We start from the raw sequence: 20,816 nt of genomic DNA, 5'->3' as shown, positions 1-20,816 counted from the left end.
GGTGCCCAGCTGCGAATGGCTCTGAACACCTCCGAGAAAGGCAGGACGGGGCGCAGGCCCTTCTCCTGCCTGCTCGGATTCGCGCAGCGCAGGAGGGAGGCGCAGCTGCGGGTGGGGGTGGGGAGGGAGCACCCCCTCGCTCCGCTGGCTCCGCAGTGCCCAGCTCACCCGCGCACGCTCGCTCCTGCCTCTGGGCGGGCGGGGCGGCGCTGACGTCACCCACGCGCCCCCCCCCCCCCCGCGCGGCAGAGGGGCGGTGGCCGCGCGGGCTACACCGGGCGGCGGCACGGACTGACGGACCAAAGGACAGAGGGACCGGCAGGTGCGCATCCAGACCATGCCCGGGGAAGCTGCCCGCGCCGAGCTGCCGCTGCCCGAAGCGGGCAGGCCCGGACCCCGCACAGGTGAGGCCGCGGCCACTCCCCGCGCGGCCCAGGCTCCCTCCCCTCCTGTCATCTCTGCGGTCTGGTCTTAACTCCGTCTGAACCCGCTCCCGCTCGGGACTTTGGGGGACACGGGAGGGGTGCGGGGAGTGCCCTCGGGAGCCAGAAGCGACTGGGGACCCACGCCCTTGGCCTCTGACCCCGGGTACCAGCTCCATGAGCCCCGGGGCCTCGTCCTGCGCTTGATGGCGGCTCCTTGGCCATTGTCTGGCTTAGCTGCAGCCTCCGGGAGCCAAAGGCGGTGGGTTCTGAAGCGGGTGGCCCAGCTGATTCCTGTAGGCTGGTCCAGCACCAACCCAGAGGGAGCCAGCAGCGCCCGAGCAACTGACCAGACACGAGAAGGAGTAGGGCGTCGGGCCCCACCTGCGGGCGGATGCAGACTGAGGGCCATGGGGAGGAACAGCGGCCTGGCCAGTGATGGCCCCACTGTGGCCTCCCATCCTTAGAGAGCTGGTCAGCCAGTGCTGGTGACCGTGGGTCCACTTGGCTGGGACAGTTAGCCTGGATGGCCCTGCTGGAGGTGGGCCAGGTGTGGCTTGGGCAGGGCCAAGGGCACCTTGCAGGGATGGGACCTGGGCTGTCGTCACCTCTGCCCGTGGTGAGAGCCGGGGGCCATGGCTGGGCCTCCCCAGAACCAGGGTCAAGTACTGGCTGGGTTTTGGCTCACTCAGTGACCTTGAATGAGTCACTGTTGGCCTTCTATTTCCATTCTGTTCTAACCTTGGCCCAGTTCTGCCCTTCCGTGCCCTGGGGTACACCAGGGGTCAGTGTGATGCCAAGACCCTCGTGATGCCCACCAGCCACGCCCACTCGGTGCCAGGGATTGGGTGTGCTCAGCGGACTTCAGAACCCCCTAACTTCTCCAGCAGCCTGCCCCTTAATCGATCCCTCCCAGCTGGGCACCATGGGCCCAGTAGCCTGATGCTGCTGAGGGCGGACGGGGCAGCCTGGCAAGACAGCCACCCCTTCTTCGGCTGTACCTCTCCCCCAGGCCAACCTTTACTTTGCAGATGGGAGCTCACTGTCACAAGTGAGCGTGCTAGGTGGCATCACCTGGCAGGCATCTCTCTGCCCAGGAGCACAGCCCCTTCTCAGGCAGGACTTGGCCTTGGCTCGGTGGGGGGGGGGGGTAGGGGTTTTAGTGGCTGTTTCAAAGAGAGGCATCTGGCTTTGGTCCAGGAGAGGGAAGGGCTGTTACAATCATCCGAATAAAGCTTGGGAGTGTTTGGAGCACACAGACCTCTTGTGATGTGGGGTGAAAACCGCAGGATTGGAAAGTGCAGGGATAAAGCCTGGTCAGCAGACAGGAGGCAAAGCACCAGGGCCTGGAGTGGCTCTGCTCGCAGGGTGCAGGGCGGTGTCCCGAAGTGCTTTCTGACCTGCAGCACTTCCTGGTGTATGTGGGGAGTGGCTTGTCAGCTGGAGGTGTGTCTGTCCCTGGAGGTTTTCTGAGCATCTGCAGCCTCTTCATGGGGCACCTAGGGACCCAGAGCAGGGCCTCAGGGACAGGAGGATCTGGCTGCTTCTATGAAGAAGATACAGCCCTCCTGCTCCTACCGGCTCCAAGGTCACTGTCTTAGTTACCACTGCCCTTCTGGCCCCATGGGGCATGTCTGTCTCCATCCTCCAGTAACTTGGCTGCATGCAGGGTCCTGACTCCCCCCTCTCCCTGTGCCCCTGAGGAGGGGAGGGGGAGCAGAGTGGCACAGAGCCCTGAGAGAAAAGTTAGCCTCAAGTGCAGGCAGCAAGGAGAGGAAAGAAGGCCCCCCTTTTAAAGGAGATGTAATTGAGAACCGGAATGTTCTGAAACTGCCCAGCACGGGGGCCCATACCCCCTGTCACAGGAAGGGGCTGGCTCTGCCCAGCAGATTCTGATTGCCGTCCACTCCTACCAGGCCCTGCTGAGCCACGCTGATGTCAGGGACAGGAGACAGAGAATTCTCTGAAAAGAGAATCGCTAGCTGCATCTCCTACAAAGTGCTCCCAAGAAGAGCCCAAGTTTGTAACATAGCAACCCTCCCCACCGCTGCCTCTTCACAAAGCCACTGTCAGAAGCCCTGGAAATTCTCCCTTACATGCAGTGTCTCTCTGGACTTGCCCACCAGCTCCCACGGGGCCCTTTCATCAGTAGGATTCTGACCTGGCCCGAAGATGCAACCCAGGCTTCATGTCCTTCTCTTGTCTCCACAGACCTCTCCTGTGACGCAGCTGCTGGCACCATCCTGAGAGGGGAGACCCATGCCTTGACCCCAGAGCCCAGCCCCCTGGCCCTCACGTTCATGCCCGGCAAGCCAGGTGCCCGGCCGCAGCCTGAGGGAGCTAGCTGGGATGCAGGACCTGGCAGCGCCCCCTCAGCCTGGGCAGACCCGGCAGAGGGTGGCCTGAACCCCGCGCTCCTCACCGAAAGCCCATGCCCCCAGGCTCTGCCCAGTGAGGGCCGGTTCCCCGAGGCGCTGCCTGCTGAGGCCCCGCTCCCTGCCACCCTGGAGCCGCGGATTGTGATGGGCGAGGAGACTTGCTGGGCGCCCCCGTCGCTGAGGGCAGCCCGGCCAGTGCTCAGGGACCAGGAGGGTGGGCATGCCAGCCTGCACCTGCCCCCCGAGCTGTGTTCTCAGGGTGATCCTCCTGTGCCTTCCCCTTCGCCAGACCTTGATTCCTACTTCACGCCACCCTCCACCCCCACCAAGACCACTCTTGCCCTGGCCCCAGGCCACGGGCTGCACAGGGACGCCTGGGCCCCAGAGGCTGAGCTGCTGGGCGAGCTGCTGCACTCACCGCCCACCTCGCCCTCAGGCTCCTACATCACCGCTGATGGGGACAGCTGGACTTCCTCTCCCTCCTGCTCCCTCAGCCTGCTGGCCCCTGCGGAAGGGCTGGATTTCTCCGCGGGCTGGGGCCTCTCCCCACAGGGGTCCCTGGCAGATGATGGAGAGCCCTGCCCTGCCACACCCTCCGAGGCCCTGTCCTCTGAGTCCAGCCTCTCAGCAGACAGCAGCTCCTCCTGGGGACAGGAGGGCCATTTCTTTGACCTGGACTTCCTGGCTAATGACCCAATGATCCCTGCAACCCTCCTGCCCTTCCGGGGCAGCCTTATCTTCCAGGTGGAGGCTGTGGAAGTGACGCCACTGCCCACAGAGGAGGAGAAGGAGGAGCGAGTGGCTGGGGATGCTCCGGCCCCCACTGAAGAGGCTGAGGAGGACAGCACGTCAGCCTCCTTCCTGCAGTCGCTGTCAGACCTGTCCATTGCTGAGGGGATGGACGAGGCCTTTGCCTTCCGGGATGACACCTCCGCGGCCTCCTCGGACTCAGACTCGGCCTCCTATGCAGGGGCTGACGACGACAGGCTTTATAACCAGGAGCCCCACGCGCAGCCCAGCACCCTGCTGCAGGACAGCGTCCAGAAGCCAGAGCAGGACCCTAGAGACGGGGCTGCCTTCTGGGGCCTGGTCCCCACCCCTCAGGTCTCAGGAGAGGCCGCCCGCCTTGCCAACAGCCAGGAATCAATCCCAGAAATGCCAGAAGAGAGACTTGCTTTAGGCCAGGAGGCTGAAGCTTCTGGGACCCCTCAGGCTCCGCAGGGAGCCCCAGGCCTCCAGGCAGGGGCTGGAACCGGGGTGAGGCCTCAGGCCGGGGAAGCAGCAGCTGACCTCACTGCTGGACATGCACCTGCCACCAGGGCACCGCCTCAGCCCTCCCGGGAGGGGGTGAGTGCTCCCCTGGGAGAGCCCATTGCTACAGAATCTCCTCCAGCTCTCCAGGAAGAAGCAAGCCCCACCTTGTGCCCAGCCCCTCCTGAGAGCCTGAAGGAAGGAGGAGGCCTGGGCCTCCCCTCACCATCCAAGTCTGTGGCTGCGGCCACGCCAGGCCCCCAGCAGGCCGAAGGAGGCGACCTCCTGCCCCAGGTGGCCCCCGAGGTAGCACTTCTGTACATACAAGATGCAGAGCCCACCTCAGGCCTGGAGCCCGTGACTGTGACCACACAGGGTTCCCAGCAGGCTGAAGAAGGTCACCTCCTACCCCCAGTGGTCCCCAAAGCAGTACTTCCACCCCTGCCAGATGCAGAGCCCACTTCACGCCCAGAGCCCAGGGCTGCAGACACCTCTCAGGCCCTGCAGGCAGAAGCAGGCTGTGCCCCAGGGACTAAGCCTGAGGCCTCCAAGACCCTGCAGGAACTAAGTGTGGCCTTAAACCCAACACCGGGGCCTGAGGAGCAGGACCTGGCTCCCTCTGGAGACCCGGAGCTTCCAGGCTTGGACAAGGCCCAACAAGGTGCCCCAGGACCAGCAGCAGAGGCAGGGGTACCTTGGGCCCCAGGGGAAGAAGCAGGACCCACCTTGGGCATGGAGGCCCCCGGTCCCCCTGTGTCTGATGCTGGCATCCAGGAGGACGTAGCGGAGGGCCTTTCTGCATCTGAGCAAGAAGTAGGTCTTGAAGCCCATGTGTCCGAGGGTGATGGGGACAAGATATATTTGCCTCCAAAGGAGGCCCTGGGGGCTAAGAACCAGAGTGGTGGAGGCCCAGAGCCACCAGCACAGGGACAGGGACCTGGCTCAGTGGCGTCAGGTGCAGGGAAGGCCGCCAAGGCACATCCTGCTGCCTGCCCTAAGGTCAGCCAGGCACAGGCCCCGAGCCCAGCCCGGGAGGGAAGGAGCCGGAGCAGCAAGGCCAGCCGGGGACCCAGGCTTCCCGCGGCTGCGGCCACAGAGGCCAGACGAGGCTCGTGCCCCAGGTCTCCAGCAAAGGCTGTGTCCAGGGTGAACAGGGACTGTCCTAAAGACCCTGCCCCACCGCCCCTACCCCCTCAGAGGCAGGAGCCCACAGTGGCCCTGGGCAGTGGAGAGCAGCCCCAGGCAGCCCCTGCTATCCTCAGCTCCTCTCCACCACGGCACCCAGAACAGCCTCCCAAGGGTCTGCACAGTGCCCCCCCAGACAGGCCCCTTGACCCTGACCTCTCTGCTCTTGGTGTCCTCTCCAGAGAAGCCCCAGAGTCCCTAGGGCTCCCTGCCCCTGGTCAAAGCCAGAGCCCTCAGAAAGACTCCATGAAGGGTGACAAGCCCCCAGCCTCTCAGGGCCTCCTGCTGCCTCAGGCGGGGGTCCGGCAAGCCGCTGCCATTGCTGCCTCAGGAACCACACAACCTCTGGGGGGTGGGCAGCGAGCCGGCCGTCTGCCGCACTCGCCCCTCAACCCCAAGGCGGCCCCCATGGATGCCAAAGACCTGGCCTTGCGGGTCTCAACCCCTTGCCAAGTGCCTCCTCCCTCTGGGACCCAGAGCCCCCCTGGCCCTCAAGGGCTGCCAGCCCTGGAGCAGCAAGAGGACGAGGACAGCCTGGAGGAAGGTGAGGGGCATGCGGGGGGTGGGGGGCACTGCCCAGGCGAGAATCTCTGTGGGGAAGCCACCCACACACCTCTCCTCTCCAGACTCGCCTCGGGCACACTCGGACAGCCACGGGGACTCGTCCGCAGAGCTGGATGAGCGGGACATCTCCACCCCTCAGCCGGAGCAGTGCCCAGCCCAGGTGCCGAACAGGGAGGGGTGGGCCTTGGGCAGCCCCTCCCACCCACAGAGGCTCAGTCCTTCCCTTTCCACAGACCCCCACAGGCAGCAGCGATGACACCCTTGCCAGAGCCAGGCAGAGCCGCAGCGAAAAGAAGGCTCGAAAAGTAAGCTGGGACCTCCCTGGCAACCACGGAGGGGATGCCTGCATGGCCGGGGCGGGCAGGGCACCCCACCTAGGCCCCCCACACCATAGTAATGAAACCCACCCACAGGGGGTCTTTAAGCTGACACCTTCCCTAAACAGCGGCCTTGGAGACCAAGGCCCACTTTCCAGCGCACACTGGGAAGGAGCAGCTGCCAGGCACCATGCTGCCGTCCTTCCTGGCCTGGGCCCACACCAGGCCTGAGCCCTCTCTGCCTCCTGCCCCAGGCAATGTCAAAGCTGGGCTTGCGGCAGATCCAGGGTGTCACCAGGATCACCATCCAGAAGTCTAAGAACATCCTCTTTGTCATCGCCAAGCCTGACGTCTTCAAGAGTCCTGCCTCGGACACCTACGTGGTCTTTGGTGAGGCCAAGGTGAGTCCTGGTGGTGCCAGTGGCTGTGGCCAGTGGGGAGGAGCGTACGGGCCCTGCTGACACAGCTGTCCCGTGCTGCAGATTGAGGACCTGTCCCAGCAAGTGCACAAGGCCGCAGCAGAGAAATTCAAGGTGCCCTCTGAGTCCTCAGCCCTGATCCCTGAGTCAGCACCGGGGCTGCGGCTGAGGCCAGAGTGTGAGGACGAGGAGGACGAGGAGGAGGTGAGACCAGACTGTGTGCGTGCATGTATGTGGGGTTCTGCCTGGAGACCCTGTCTCCAGAGGGCCTGCCCAGGCTGCTGCAGCCACCTCCCTGTGCCCTCCAATCAGGTGGACGAGGCAGGGCTGGAGCTGCGGGACATTGAGCTAGTGATGGCCCAGGCCAACGTGTCCAGGGCCAAGGCCGTGCGGGCCCTGAGGGGCAACCACAGCGACATCGTCAACGCCATCATGGTGAGTAGTGCTGCCTGCCCCTAGGGTCCCGGGTGCCTCAGAGGCCCTGCTGGCCACTCTCCTGGGGAGTGGCCCTCCCTCCACTCAACCCCTCCCTCCACGTTTTTCTGCAGGAGCTGACGATGTAGCCGCTGGCAGGAAGCTGGTCCATCCCGCCCCTCCCCAGCTCTGCTGTCAATAAATGGGTGTCCCCTTGGCAGCTCACACCTGTGGTGCCTCTCGAGGTCACCTGGCTTCTCACTCCCTGACATCCTGCCCCTCGGGCCCAGCCAGGGCTCACTGTAGCCATCTGCAGCAGAGACCAGTGGCCCACAGAGCTGACCGCGCTTGGGACAGGCCACCCTGCGGCTCCACAAAACGCCCTATGTGGCCACGCTCTGTCTGTGCATGGGGACACCGAGACCCGCTTGGGCCCAGGCTGTGGGAGGTGGCAGATGCCCCAGGAAAAAGGCCTGGCTTTCTGCAGTCTCCCCTAATGCTCCTAGGGCAGGGATATTTGCATGTCAGTCTAGAGACATCCAACACAAAGGGTCTCGGCTTTCCCTGGCCTGGCCAGCCCAGCACAGTTTGTTTGTGAGGGACATCTCCCTGTAAAACGCCCTTCAGGGCTGCCCTGTCCTGAAGCTGATACCACACGGACCTGTCAATATTACTCAGGAAGGTCCTGCAAGAGACTCCAGACCCTGACTAGCTCTGGAGACAGCTGTGGCTATCCAAGGAGTCCCAGGAGCTCCCCATGCCTGCCATGCAGGTCCTATGCCCACAGGGCACAGCCCCCAGGCAGGCAGCCAGCCATGTGGCCAGTCTCTTCAGCCCAGGAGCCTCTGGACATGGCCCCAGGAGAGTTGAGGCTCTGGTGACGGGAGAGTCCTGGGGCATCCTGGTTACCTCTACCCCTCCTGTGTTCTAAGGACAGTTTGGAGAGGGTCACAGGCTTAGGAGAAGAGCTCACTGGGGAGGGGGCAGGACAAGGACACCGTAAGGGTGGTGGGGCCCACAGAGCCTCTCTGAAGCCCCAGCCCTGGCTCTGAACCCTCGAGGCCTCGCCGACCACACTTCTGATCAGCAGGGAGCCTGGGCAGGGAGCCCGAGCATACCAGTGCCCACGGGGGCAATCTTCCTGGGATGTAAAGACCGGCGCATCCTCGAGGACCACACATTGCTCTGCCCCGGACGCCCCAGAACCCTTGCTCTTCCCCCACATCCACAAAGACGGCCCAAATCAAAATCACTGGCTGCCTTACCCCAAGACCCCTGTGGACAGCTCTGGGCAATGAGGGCAGACACGGTCCCAGGGCCAGGTACCTGACTGCCCCTTCCCCATGGAAAGTTTTAACCCAAGAGGCTCAGAAACATGCTTGGCAACCAGAGATTAAATTATTCACATTGCAGTAAACTTTTCTTTAAGGTCTCTGAGAGTAACAACAGAAACAAATGTGCAAAACTGATAGCTGTCCAGGGCCAGGCCAAGGAGCGGCTCTTCCTGCCAGCGCGGCCTGGCCCTCCCAGAGCAGGGTCGGTGCAGGCCTGCGGGGGCCCTGGAGGAGGCGCCCGAGCCCTCCATCCTGCACCGGGACATGTCCCGTGGTGGCCCCGCACTTTCACAGTAGAGGACCTGGCCCCCCAGGGCCACTTGCCGCCTGCAGCCCCCCAGCACCGAGTGGGAAGGGCCCACAGGCAGGCATGCAGGCTCCTCCCAGGGAAGCCGGGGCGGAGGGCCATGCAGAGGGAGGGCAGTGCTGCCGTCAAGAGCCCTGGTCCATGCTGCAGCCCCCAGCACTGAGCCGGCAGGCAGGCAGGCTCCTCCCAGGGAAGCGGGGCGAAGGGCGTGCGCAGCGCTGCCTCAGGCTGAGCCCTGGTCCATGCTGCAGCCCAGCGCCTCAATGTCGCTGCTGATGTCAGAGATCATGCGGTCCCACTCGTCCCCCTCAGAGGGCGCCGACTGGTCGTCGGGGCTGCCCGCGGTCCTGTTCCCGTTGGTGGTGGAGGTGGACGTGGTGCTCAGGGCCCGCCGGTGCCGGCCGAAGCTGTCAGTGATGATGCCGCGGCCGTCCTTCACGCCGATGGTCTCCAGGAAGTTCTCAAAGTGCTGGCTGTCCTTCTCGGGGATGAAGGGCCTCAGGCCTGCCAACACACGAGCCCCACAGGGCACCCAGGGGCTCAGGGCACACACGGTGGCCTGAGGACCCCATGACACAAGCTACACAGCCTGGAGCCAGGTGGCTTGGCCAAAACCCCAACTCTACTGGGGACCCAGCCCGGGGAGCTTGCTGTGTCCTGCCCACCTTCCCCAGCCTCCTCTCATTCTCTATCAGTCCTCAGAGCTCCATTTTGTAGGTAAGCAGGCTGAGGCCAAGCAGTCCTCACAGGCTTCTGCTGGCATCGGCAAGGAGGTACTGTCCTCAGAGCCAGCCCAACCCTGGGTGGCCATCTTGACTCAGGAACCCATCTCACAGAAACTCTGAACCCCACTGCAGCTTCCCAGAGGGCGTAAGGGTCCCGTGCACACAGGAGTGGCAGCCCGGCCCCTCCCCTCCAGAGCTAGGGCTCCTGTTATCAACCCCCACCCCACATACCCACAGGCCCTGCAAGGCTTTCACAGTAGGGGAATGGCCTGCCTAGGCCATGGCAGGAGGTACTGGGGATTGAACCCAGGACATTCTACCTCTGAGCTACCCCCCAGCCCAATTTAATTTTTATTTGGAAACAGGATCTTCCTATGTTGCTGATGGCCTCACTAAATTGCTTTGGCTGGCTTTGAACCTGTGATCCTCCTGACTCTTACCAAATACTGGGATTACAGGTGTGTGCCCCGATGCCTGGCTTCCAACCAGGCATGGAAAGGTGTTGGGTGCAGCCTCCCAAGGCACCCATTATGAACGACTGTTGGGGCCTGGATCTGAACCCTGTGAAGGGCTGACCACAGGAGCTTGGGGTGGTGAGAGCTCCGACTAAACTCTATCCCTTCATACCCATGAGCAGGGAGCCCAACAGAGGTGGCTGATGCCTACCAGGCTAATAAAAAGGGAAACAGACTTGCCCCCCTTGGCTTATTGGGGGAACAGGCCCGAGACACTCAACTAGATACAGTTCCACCACTGCCCCTCAAGGTGGTGGGCAGACGTTTGGGGTCTGAGCCTCAGCCTCCCCTGCAGGCCTGCCTGCCTGCCAGCCACTCTGTCAAATGTGATAAGCTCTTTGGGGTCTTACAAAGGCTGGTCCCTCAACCTTGGGATGATAGCACCCTGCAAACTCCTACACACTTGCCAAAAGCCACTCAAGTGTCACCTCTCTGAAGGGTCCTCCTGAACACAGGGTTCAGTCCTGGCCGCCCTGCCCACGGCTCAGCTCAGGGGCCTCAGAAGGGACCCCCACCCCTGCCTTAGCTGGACGCACTCCCAGGGAGGCCCAGCCACCTCGGCCCTCACCGAGCAGCAGGAACTTGCGGCTGTCTCCGTAGAGCTGCCGCAGGCTGATGCAGAACTCGTGGATGGAGGCACCATTGCGGTACTCGTGCAGCAGCGCCGCAAACTGCTGGATCTCCTGCGAGGACAGCTTGGTGCGCAGCTGTGAGAGCAGAGCAGAGCACCGCAAGGCTGAGACGGCGGACCCACTGCGCCCAGCTGCCGCGCGCGGCCCAAGTGGGAGCTCCTGCACAGGCAGGCCTGGCTCGGAGGCACGGCCCATGCTGAGGACACTCCGTTTGGCCACAGGTCTGCACCCTTGTGGGGCCAGAGCCCGTGATGCACCCCTGTGCCCTCAGGTCCTGCAGGGCAGCCCCTGGAGGGAACGAGGTACCCGTGACTCCACACTCCTGAGCCCCAGCGCTCCTGGCGGGGTGGGAGGGGGCAACCCGGTGCTGCAGAGGGCAGCAAGCACATGGGTCAGCGGGCAGGCCTGGATGCTGGTGCCAGGGCCCACGCCCTTGGACCATGAACAATGAGATCAGGAATTCAGAGTGTCCAGTAACAGAACCCCAGGCACCGTGGGAGTCACCGTCCCCACCAGGACCTGGTACCAGCACCCCCCCGCCCTGTGGAGGCCGGCCGGCCGGCGCTGCCCACCGTCAGCATGTAGTCCTGCAGCAGCTCCGCAGCGCTGGTGCTCAGCTCGCTCTCGCTGGCGGTCTTGCCACAGGGTGCCGCCTGCACGCAGAAGGCCAAGGGCGGCAGGCCACTGGCATCCAGCGTGTCGGGGAAGCAGCTGAAGGGGAACAGTGTGTGTGGGCAGGGGTACCCTGGCCCCGCGCCCGCAGCTCAGGTGCGTGCTGTCGAGAGGCAGCCAGCATCATACAGGACGGTGACGAGAGCTGGCTTGAGGGGCAGGGGCCAATGGTGGAGTGGACACCACAGGGTTGGGCACAGTGGGCTCTGCACAGAGGGAGGGGTCCTGGGACAGGGGCGGCAGTGCTGTGGAGGGCGAGGCTCGAGGGAGGCTGGCAGCCCGTGCAGAGGGAAGGGAGGTAGGCAGTGGACAGCGGTGTGGGCTGAGCGGCCACCGAGGGCACAGGTGGGAGCAGGGAGGACTGGGCGGTGCAGAAGACTGATGCCACCCACTACGCCTTTTACAAGGTCACTCTGGAGGCAGGAAAGGTGGGCGGGGCAGGAGACGAGGGATGCTTAGGCTCTAACAGTGGACAGCAGAGATGCAGTGCGGTGGGTCGGGACACTGAGGCGTGCACTCACAAGGTGCTGGCTTCAGCGTCGTAGGTGTCCTTAATATCCACCTTCGTGGAAGAATCATCTGTAAGGAAGATGTAAAAACAAAGGCTACCTTCGGGCCCAGCCCCAGCAGCACTTAGGAGATGGGGACAGCCCCATCCTTTGGGCCCCTGAAGCCCCTCATCGTGTAGCTGCCCCTGCCCTGGGAGGCGCTGTGTGCAGACTTGAGCCTACACCCCTCCTGGGATCTGTCAGATGTACACCCTGCTGCTGGCTGGGCAGAGGACACAGGACTCCACTCGCCCACGGCCAAGGTAATGACAGCAATCTTTGGGGGTGCTATGTGCTAAGTTAAACCAGAGAAACTGCAGTACTTGTCCCACACACAGCAGAAGCCACCAAGCTGAGCAGTGTGTCCCCAGCCCAGACACAGCTGAGGCCTCAGATCTCAGCAAACCCCTGAGCCCAGCAAAGGGTCCGGCATAGTCAGCTGGCTGGGCAGTGGCACTAATGGAACTTTGTCTCTGTGACAAAGACGATTTTGCTGTTCTGAATCTTACAGGGACTTCCCAACACTGAGACAGGAAAGCTTTCTGGGAGGCAAGTGAGGTTTGGGAAGAGAGAGAAGAAAGGGACACTTCTGGCAGTGCAACCCAGGTAAGAATGGTGGGCAGGACAGCAGCCCCAAAGGTGGCCACATCCTAATCTGTGGACTGCTAGTGTCCTGTTACACAGCAGAGGGGAATCTGGGCTGCTAATCACCAGCCCATCCTGGATCATGTGGGTGGATAGCTGTGGACACGGGTTCCAAACACAGAGGGGGACGCTGAGGGGCAGAGGGAGAGGTGATTGTAGGAAAAGGCACAGATGCAGCCAGGCGAAGGAAGGGGTCCTCCCTGCAACCTACCAACGCCAGCCTGGGGACCCTGACCTTAGCCCTGTGAGGCCCCCACGGACTCAACTCTTTCTTTTCTTTCTTTTTTGTTTTTGTGGTACTAGGAATTGAATACAAGGGCATTCTACCTCCAAGCGATACCTCCAATCCTTTTTAGTTTTAGCTTATTTTTGTGATACTGGGGATGGAACCCAGGGCCTTCTACCTCCAAGCTATACCCCCAGAAAAATAAGAATATATTTTATTTGGAAACAGGGTCTCGCTAAGTTGCTGAGAGCCTCACTAAACTGCTGAGGCTGGCTCTGAACCTGCACGATCTTCGTCTCAGCCTCCCAAGTACTGGGATTAAAATCATGTGCCACCACGCCCGACTGGTGTTGCTTTTAAAACAGAGTCTTGCTAGGTTGCTAAGAGTCTTACTAAGTTGCTGGGGCTGGTCTCAAACCTGCAATCCTCCTGTGTCAGCTTCCCAGGTGGTAAGCCTATAAGGTGTGCAGCTGCCATGCAAGGCTACAGACCATCTTAAGAAGATGGAATCATTGTTTAAGCTGCTAAACTTCTGTGATCTATCGTTTCAGAAGAGAATGAAAACAAGCAAGGTGCTGAGACAAATACGTGCAGCAATCACACGCGTGGACGTGTGCGTGAGTTCCTATGTGTGCACGTGTGTGCGCGTCCCACTGGGGTGTCTGGAAAGGCTGGTCTGGAACCCCACCCAGCCCTGGCATGCGTGCTTCCTTTTTGTGAAGGAACGTACAGGCTGGACAGGCATGAGCGTAGACTTTTCACCTTTAGAGCTGGGTGTGAACCTTGTAATCTCACAACTTAGGCTGAGGCAGAAGTACTCTGAGTTCAAGGCCAGTCTGGTCAACTTAGCAAGACTATCCCAGACACAAAAATTAGAAAAAGAAGGCTAGGGGTGTAGCCCAGTGTCTAACACACGTGAGGCTCTGGGTTCTATTCTATCCCCAGTACCACATAGTTTTGTGTGTGTGTGTGTGTGTGTGTGTGTGTGTGTGTGTGTGTGGTACTGGGGATGGAACCCAGGGGCCTTCTACCTCCGGGCTACCCTCCCAGACCTATTTTATATTTTATTTGGAAACAGGGTCTCACTAAGTTGCTGAGAGCCTCATTAAGTAGCTGAGGCTGGCTTTGAACTTGTGGGATCCCCCTGTCTCAGTCTCCTGAGAACTGGGATTACAAGCGTGCACCACCACACCCGGCTCACAGTTATTTTTTTAAAAGTCCCTAATGGGCCGGGCGTGGTGGTGCACACTTGTAATTCCAGCGCTTGGGAGGCTGAGAAAGGAGGATAGCATAGATTCAAAGCCAGCCTCAGTTACTTAGTGAAGCTCTCAGCAACTTAGTGAGACCCTATTTCCAAATAAAGTATAAAATAGGTCTGGGAGTGTAGCCCGGAGGTAGAAAAGCCCCTGGGTTCCACCCCCAGTACCACACACACAAAAAAAGTCCCTAATGGGAATTAAGTGCCAAATAAGTGCCAAAGCCAGTCACAATGACGTTGGACTCTCCACACAGTGAGTGCATTACTCTGAACAAGCTGTTGACCTCCAAGCCTCAACTTCTGGAGAACAGGGAGAAAGGAGGCTCCTACCTCACTAGGCTGTAGAGGAACAAAGGAGGCACAGAGGCCCACATGCAGAGGGTCTTCAGGGCAAGAGTCAGGGTGGAGCTGGGCGCGGTGGCGCACGCTTGTAATCCCAGCATTCAGGAGGCTGAGATGGGACTGGGGTTCGCAGCCAGCCTCAGCTACTCAGTGAGGCTCTGTTTCAAAATAAAGAATAAAAACTAGGGCTGGGAGTGTAGCTAGAAGGTAGAATACCCCTGGGTTCCACCCCAGTACTAAAAAAAAAAAAAAAAAAAAAAAAAAAAGACAGAGATGGCACTGGAACCAGAACTGACTTTCACAGTGAGGTATGCACCTGCCCAGAGGACCGCTTCCCACTCTGGGGACACAGGGCTCTCTACCTGGGAATTACTGGGGACTTGTCTCCATAAAAAGAAGAAATGATGAGCAACAGGCTGCACTGTTCCTAGGATTTTTTTTACATAGACCCTTAAACCCTCTGTAAACAAAATATGTGAAAAACTGCTATTGGGTTTGGGAGGCTGAGCTCCGGCGAGCCTATCCACAGGCTGTTTGGCACAGACCAGCAGGTGGCCGGCTGTCCCCGCAGCAGCCTGGCTGAAGGCCCAGGGTGCAGGCTCCCAAGTGCTGGGCCACACAAAGCCTGTGAGGAACTTCGGCTTTCCTTGCCACCCACCACCCCAGGCCTGGGCCTTGGCCTCGGGCAGCAGGAGCAACCACTGGGTTCTAGACTGGTCCTGGAAGCAGCCCTGGGTCTGGGCATACTGAAAGGGCGACTTCCTGACCACGCCAGCCCCCAGCTCCTGCACACCCCCACAGGGGGCCTGTAGTTCCAGGAGGGACCCCCGGCCCCAGATGCGCGCCCCCTTCACCCAACACACCGCTGTGTAGGGACAGGTGGTGGGTGGGTGTGGAGGCACCGTCAAATATTGCTCGGTCCAGGAAGTCGATGGTGGACTCTGTGTAAACAATCTGGAAGACCTGGCCGAGCAGGGAGCACAGCTCTTCCGCAGCGACCTGCAGGGGCAGAGAGCGGCAGCCGTTTCAGCCAGCGGCCAGCCAGCGGCCAGCGGGACACCACACCTTCCCGGCGCTTCCAGGGCGGCTGCATGGGCAGGGACCAGGAGCCAAGGTACCTCTGCCTTTCACAGCCCAGAGGGGCACAGAGTGGAGGGCCGTGGCCACCCTGGGGCTCTCGAGGAGGGACAGTGGCCCAGATGTGCCTTCAGGTGCCTGAGGACAGCAAAATGCTATCATAGGGCATATAAGGTAGGTAGTGGCTATTATCCACCTTACAGAGGTCGAAATTAAACAGAAAGGTGTTAAGCAACTCCCTAAGGCCCTGTGCTCTTGGGTGGCTGAGGGGGGCCCAAACCATGACCCAAAGCTGTGCGCCAGCCCCAGAGGAATCTGCCAGCAGTTGGTAGACCCAGGCAGGTGTGGCTAAGGCCACCGCCTGCCCTCGGTGAGGGGAAAAAGGGGCACACTGAAGAGGCGAGGAGCGCAAGCCCGCTGGCCACGTCAGGGAGGGAGTGAGAGCGGGGCTGGGGACTGTGTGATCTCAGGGGTAGGTACGAAGGGCAAGGGGCTTTCTGGGACCAGGTCATGGCCAGGGCCAGGATACAAGCTGGGCATGGTCATAGCCATGGCTAGGATCAGATGGTGGGCGGGCCTGTGTGGAACTGGGAGTAGGGTGGGCTTGGGAGGACAAGGCAGGGCAGTACCTTGGCCATGCTGGGCAGAGGGGTAGGGGTCCAGCAGAGCTGTGGATGGGACCTGGCCACAGGCAGGGCTGGGCTATAGGACGGGCCAGGTCGTGGTGAGACCAGGCTGTGGGCAGAGCTGGAGTTAGAAGGGGCCAGGCGGGCCTGGTTGCGAGCTGGGCGGCAAGGTCTGGGTATGCACAGGGGAGGTCTCACCTTGCTCTCTGCAGCCAGGATGACCAGGCAGCAAGCCTCCACCGGCCCCACTGTGCTCTCCGACAGGGAGCCTGCACTGAAGCCTCTGGAACTTTCTGCACACAGACTCTGGCTGGGGGAGATACCTGGGTCCTGGGCTGATAAATGAACACCCTATCAGGTTAGCCCAGCAGAAAGAGGTCAGGCAGCAGCTGGGCTGCTCCTAAAACAGCTCAGGAGCCCTTTACCTGGCTCAGGGGTCCACCGAACAGCCCAGGTGACTGGCCTGTGCCAGGGGCACTCTCTGGGCAGGTCCCCTCTCCTTCCCCAAAGGAGGTGGGAACAGCCAGGCCTGAAGGCCAAGGTTCCAGAGTACCCTCAGAGGTCTCGGTGGTGGCCTTAGCAGTCACAAGCCAGCCTCCTAAGGCAGAGGAACCAGTTTAAGACGACCTCGTCTTTACCACGAGGAACCTTGGTGTTACTGAGCCTGTGCTCAGTTCCTGAGAGCTGAGGACGAGGCCCGCCCTCCGTCCATACCTGTCTTCAGGACCACCAGGTGGGCGGCATCATCTCGGACATAGGAGACAGCAGCAATGTCGTGGATGGGCACCCTGAGGATGATGTCCTCCCCGTCCCTCCAGGCCAGCTTGACGTTGTAGGCAGACAGGCTAAGCACAGCGTCGTGCTCCTGCGTCAGGTGGCCAGGGAGCTGGTGGGCTCGCTGAGAAAAGCCATGGGATCAGAGTGGGCCTGCCTGGCCAGCGCCGGCTCCTCTCTGGAGCGCTGTACAGCGGTGTCACGCACAGCCAGCAGTGTGGTCACTCGGGCGCCAGCGCCACCCGCCTGGGGATTCCTCTCAAACTGCTTTCAGGTTTGAACTTTCAGTGTGTGATTTGGAGTACCTTGAAATTGTGAATTCTAAAAATAGTTCATCAAAAGCCGGGCGTGGTGGCGCACGCTTGTAATCCCCGCACTTGGGAGGCTGACACAGGAGGATCAAAGACAGCCTCAGCTACTTAGTGAGGCTCTCAGCAACATATTGAAACCCTGTTTCCAAATAAAATATAAAAATAGGTCTGGGAGTATAGCCCGGAGGTAGAAAGCCTCTGGGTTCAACCCCAAGTACCACCAAAAAATAAAAAAATAAAAATAAATAAATAAATAAAATAAAAATAGTTCATCAAAAAAGGAAAGAAAATAGCCCCAAACTATACTGAGCAAGTCTGGAGAATGAAGTTAATGCGCGGACTGAGGAACAGTCTCCATGGCCAAGGTACGAGGGCCAAGGGCTTGGGGAAGGGACAGAACAGGGTCCCCCGGCCATGAGCTCGGGAGGACGGAGTTACCTTTGCATTGTCTATGAAGTGCAGGATTTCTGTCCTACTGGAGGGATTCAGGTATCCTGGTATAGATGTCAGCTGACCTAAATACTGAAAAAGAGCAGAGAAAGCGCCGTGAGAAGGGGACGGCCAGCCACGCCACATCGCCGCAGCCCGGAGCAAAGAAGGCCATCCTCAGGCCTCCAGGCCCCGGCCTCCCCAGGGCCGCCAGGCGGGACGGCAGATGTTTCCTCATCACTGCTGGGAAACTGAAAGCAAGGAGCCATGAACAGTCCCACTAAAGATGATCCACAATCAGTGGTCCACAATCACGAAGGTCAACACAGCTGAGACACGGCAAGAGAGAGATGAGCGCCACGGCTTGAGTGTGTCCCCCGAGCCCTGTCCTAGAAACGCACCCCAGACAACGATGCGGGGCCAGGGCCGGGGCCGGGGGCGCTCAGATCCTGAGCGCCCTGCTTCAGCCAGGACTAATGCTGCCATGGCGGGAGTGGGCTCCCTCCTGGGCAGTGGGGTCCTTATCAAAAGGAGGAGCTGGGCAGGGCATGGTGGTACACGCTTATCATCAGTACTTGGGAGGCTGAGGCAGTAGGATCACAGGCTCCAGGCCAGCCTCAGCAACGCAAAGCCCTCTGCAGCTCAGTGAGACCTTATTTCGAAATAAGAAATAAAACAGGGCCAAGGATGTGGCTCAGAGGCAGATGCCCCTGGATTCCATCCCTGGCACCGATAAGCAAATCAGAGGGTGGGGCTGGCCCCCTGCTCTCCAGCCCTTCTGCCCTCATCATGGGACCAGGCACCAGAAGGTTCTCCAGCGCCTTCATTCTTTCTCAGTCTTAAGAACCTTGAGAGCCGGGCGTGGTGGCGCACACTTGTAATCCCCGCGCTTGGGAAGCTGAGAGAGGAGGATCGTGCAGGTTCGAAGCCAGCCTCAGCTACTTAGTGAGGCTCTCAGCAACTTAAGTGAGACCCTGTTTCCAAATAAAATATAAAATGGGTCTGGGAGTATAGCCCGGAGGTAGAAAGCCTCTGGGTTCCATTTCCAGTAAAAACAAACAAACAAACAAAAAGAACCATGAGAAACACAGTCCTGGTCACTGTCAAAAGCCAAGTCTGCAGCATACCACGGCAACACAAAATGGATCAGGGCATGATATAAATAGGTCTCTTTTATGTGTGCCCTGAGGCACCTGGCTCAGCAGACCGTGACGACCCAGGGCTGGCACGTGGCAGGCCCTGAGCCGCAGCTCTAGAGCCGCTGGGCTCGTGCCTGGGTCTTATACACCAACTCCGTGTTTTCAATGGTTGATTTTTTAGTTGTTACTATTATTATTGTTGTTATTATTTTTGTGGTCCTGGGGATGGAACCCAGGGGCATTCTACCTCCAAGCTACGCACCCAGCCCTATTTATTATTCTTTGTTTTGAAAGGTCTCACTGAGTTGCAAAGGGCCTCGCTAAGTAGCTGAGGCTGGCCGCAAACCTCAATCCTCCTGTCTCAGCCTCCCAAATGCTGAGATCACAAGCGCATGCCACCACCACACCCGGCAATAACTTCCTATACTGAAAACACTTCAGTGTGCCAGGCAGCCTTGGCCTCACTGTGCAGCTGGACTGCACTTCATCTGGAAAGGTCTCCAGCAACAAAGATCAACTAATGCCGGAAGCCCAGAGTCGGATGGAGAGGACAGGTGAGAAAGCCAGCGCGGGGAAGCAGAGGGCAGAGGGCAGCAGGCGCGGCAGGTGTCCACCAAGGCCCTGCCTCGCGCAGCGAGCTGCTCCTGCTCCTGCTCCTGCTCCTGCTCCGCGCACGCCCCTGACAGAGCAGCTGAACACAATCTCCTTCCTGCTGGAGAGCCACTGAAGACGACGACAACAAAGACAAGCGACAGCCTAGGAGGACGACTGCTCTGCCGACTGACAGGCGGAGCGCCCCTGGGAACACTGAGACAAGCCCAAGCCCAGGAAAAGGGGCCCTGCTCTAGAGAGACGGTGCAGAGGAGGCCTGGCACCTCACCACTTCCAGAGACCTCGCCCCACGCACAAGGAGAACTATACTAAGAACACTTTACCCGTTAGCAAAGATCAGAGGCTGGAGACAAGTGGCTCACAGACTGCCAGTGGCCCGCGCTGGCTCACCTTCTCTATGAAGAGCAATCGGAAATCGCTGTCAAACTGAGGAGCCCAGCCTTACAGATCCAGGAACCCCACTTCTGCAATTTACCTCATATGTGTGTGCGCGCATGTGTGCGCACCTGCGCGCATTTTGAAACTTGCCATATAGCAAGGCATGGTGGTGCACACTTGTAATCACAGTACCTGAGACAAGGAATCATAGGTCTGCAGCCAGCCTCAGCTACTTACTGAAGCCCTCTGCAACTTAGTGAGACCTTGTTTCAAAAATAAAAAAATAAAACCGGGCGTGGTGGCGCACGCTTGTAATCCCAGCACTGGGGAGGCCGAGACAGGAAGATTGCGGTTTGCGAACAGCCTCAGCTACTTAGTGAGGCCCTCCGCAACTTAGTGAGAACCTGTTTCAAAATAAAGAATAAAAAATTAGAACTGGGCATGGTGGCGCACCCTTGTAATCAATCCCAGTGCTTGGGAGGCTGAGGCAGGAGGATCGCACAGGTTCAAAGCCAGCCTCAGCTACTTAGTGAGGCTCTAAGCAACTTAGTGAGACCCTGTTTTGAAATAAAAAATAAAAAACAGGGCAGGGGTGTAGCTCGGAGGTCGATTCCCCTTGGGTTCCAGACCCAAAAAATAAATAAGCTGGGCGTGGTGGAGCAGACTTGTAATCCCCATGCTTGGGAGGCGGAGACAAGAGGATTGCGCAGGTTCAAAGCCAGTTTTGCTGGCTTAAGAGACCCTGTTTCCAAACAAAAAAGTATAAAAATAGGTCTGGGAGTGTAGCCCGGAAGTAGAAGGGTTTCCAGGAACCCCAGTACCACCAATAAATAAATATAAACTAAAAACAGGGCTAGGGATATAACTCGGAGGCAGGAAAAAAAAGTGCAAGCAATGATTTTTTTTGGATAAAACCCTCAAAACAGAAAACAAAAGCAAAAATAGACAAAAGGAGGTAGAATGCCCCTGGGTTCCATCCGCAGTACCACAAAATAAATAAATAAATAAATAAATAAATAAATAAATAAATAAAATTAAAAATAGGGCTGGGGGTATAGCTCAGAGGTAGAATGTTCCTGGGTTCAATTCCCAGTACTGCAAATAATCATAATCATAATCATAATAAAATTAATTGTAAAAGCACATGCCTGTAATCCCAGTACTTGGGAGTTTGAAACAGGAGGATTACAGGTTTGCAGCCAACCAACCAGCCAGGCTCAGCAACTTAGTGAGACCCTATTTCAAATAAAAAATAAAATAGGGCTGGAAATATAGCTCAGAAGTAGAATGACTCTGGGTCCAATCCCCAGTACCAC

General features: G+C 59.3%; 2 protein-coding genes across 5 annotated transcripts in view; one reads left to right on the top strand and one right to left on the bottom strand.

Moving 5' to 3' along the window:
- Positions 1 to 337: 337 nt before the first annotated feature.
- Positions 338 to 7,099, top strand: NACAD (NAC alpha domain containing; the record flags this gene model as incomplete). The annotated part of the gene is made up of 8 exons (XM_080701157.1): positions 338 to 404; positions 2,634 to 5,780; positions 5,863 to 5,960; positions 6,034 to 6,105; positions 6,372 to 6,518; positions 6,600 to 6,740; positions 6,849 to 6,971; positions 7,085 to 7,099. 8 exons carry the CDS (start codon positions 338 to 340, stop codon positions 7,097 to 7,099), a joined length of 3,810 nt encoding a protein of 1,269 aa, XP_080557283.1.
- A 1,715-nt stretch (positions 7,100 to 8,814) lies between these two features.
- CCM2 (CCM2 scaffold protein) overlaps positions 8,815 to 20,816 on the bottom strand; it is a gene marked incomplete at both ends in the record, with an annotated part of 37,739 nt that continues 25,737 nt past the window's right edge. For 2 of the 4 annotated variants that reach the window (XM_080701519.1, XM_080701521.1), the window contains 8 exons: positions 8,815 to 9,095; positions 10,400 to 10,538; positions 11,036 to 11,174; positions 11,657 to 11,714; positions 15,018 to 15,153; positions 16,056 to 16,192; positions 16,572 to 16,755; positions 17,381 to 17,464. In XM_080701519.1, coding sequence (XP_080557645.1) covers positions 8,815 to 9,095; positions 10,400 to 10,538; positions 11,036 to 11,174; positions 11,657 to 11,714; positions 15,018 to 15,153; positions 16,056 to 16,192; positions 16,572 to 16,755; positions 17,381 to 17,464 — 1,158 coding nt within the window. The remainder of the gene's footprint in view (positions 9,096 to 10,399; positions 10,539 to 11,035; positions 11,175 to 11,656; positions 11,715 to 15,017; positions 15,154 to 16,055; positions 16,193 to 16,571; positions 16,756 to 17,380; positions 17,465 to 20,816) is intronic. The other 2 variants (XM_080701520.1, XM_080701522.1) reach the window with 2 other exon arrangements.

Source organism: Muscardinus avellanarius (genome assembly GCF_963383645.1).
Source record: "Muscardinus avellanarius genome assembly, chromosome: 9".
Classification (NCBI taxonomy): Eukaryota; Metazoa; Chordata; class Mammalia; order Rodentia; family Gliridae; genus Muscardinus; species Muscardinus avellanarius.
This window is presented reverse-complemented; position numbering and strand designations above follow the sequence as displayed.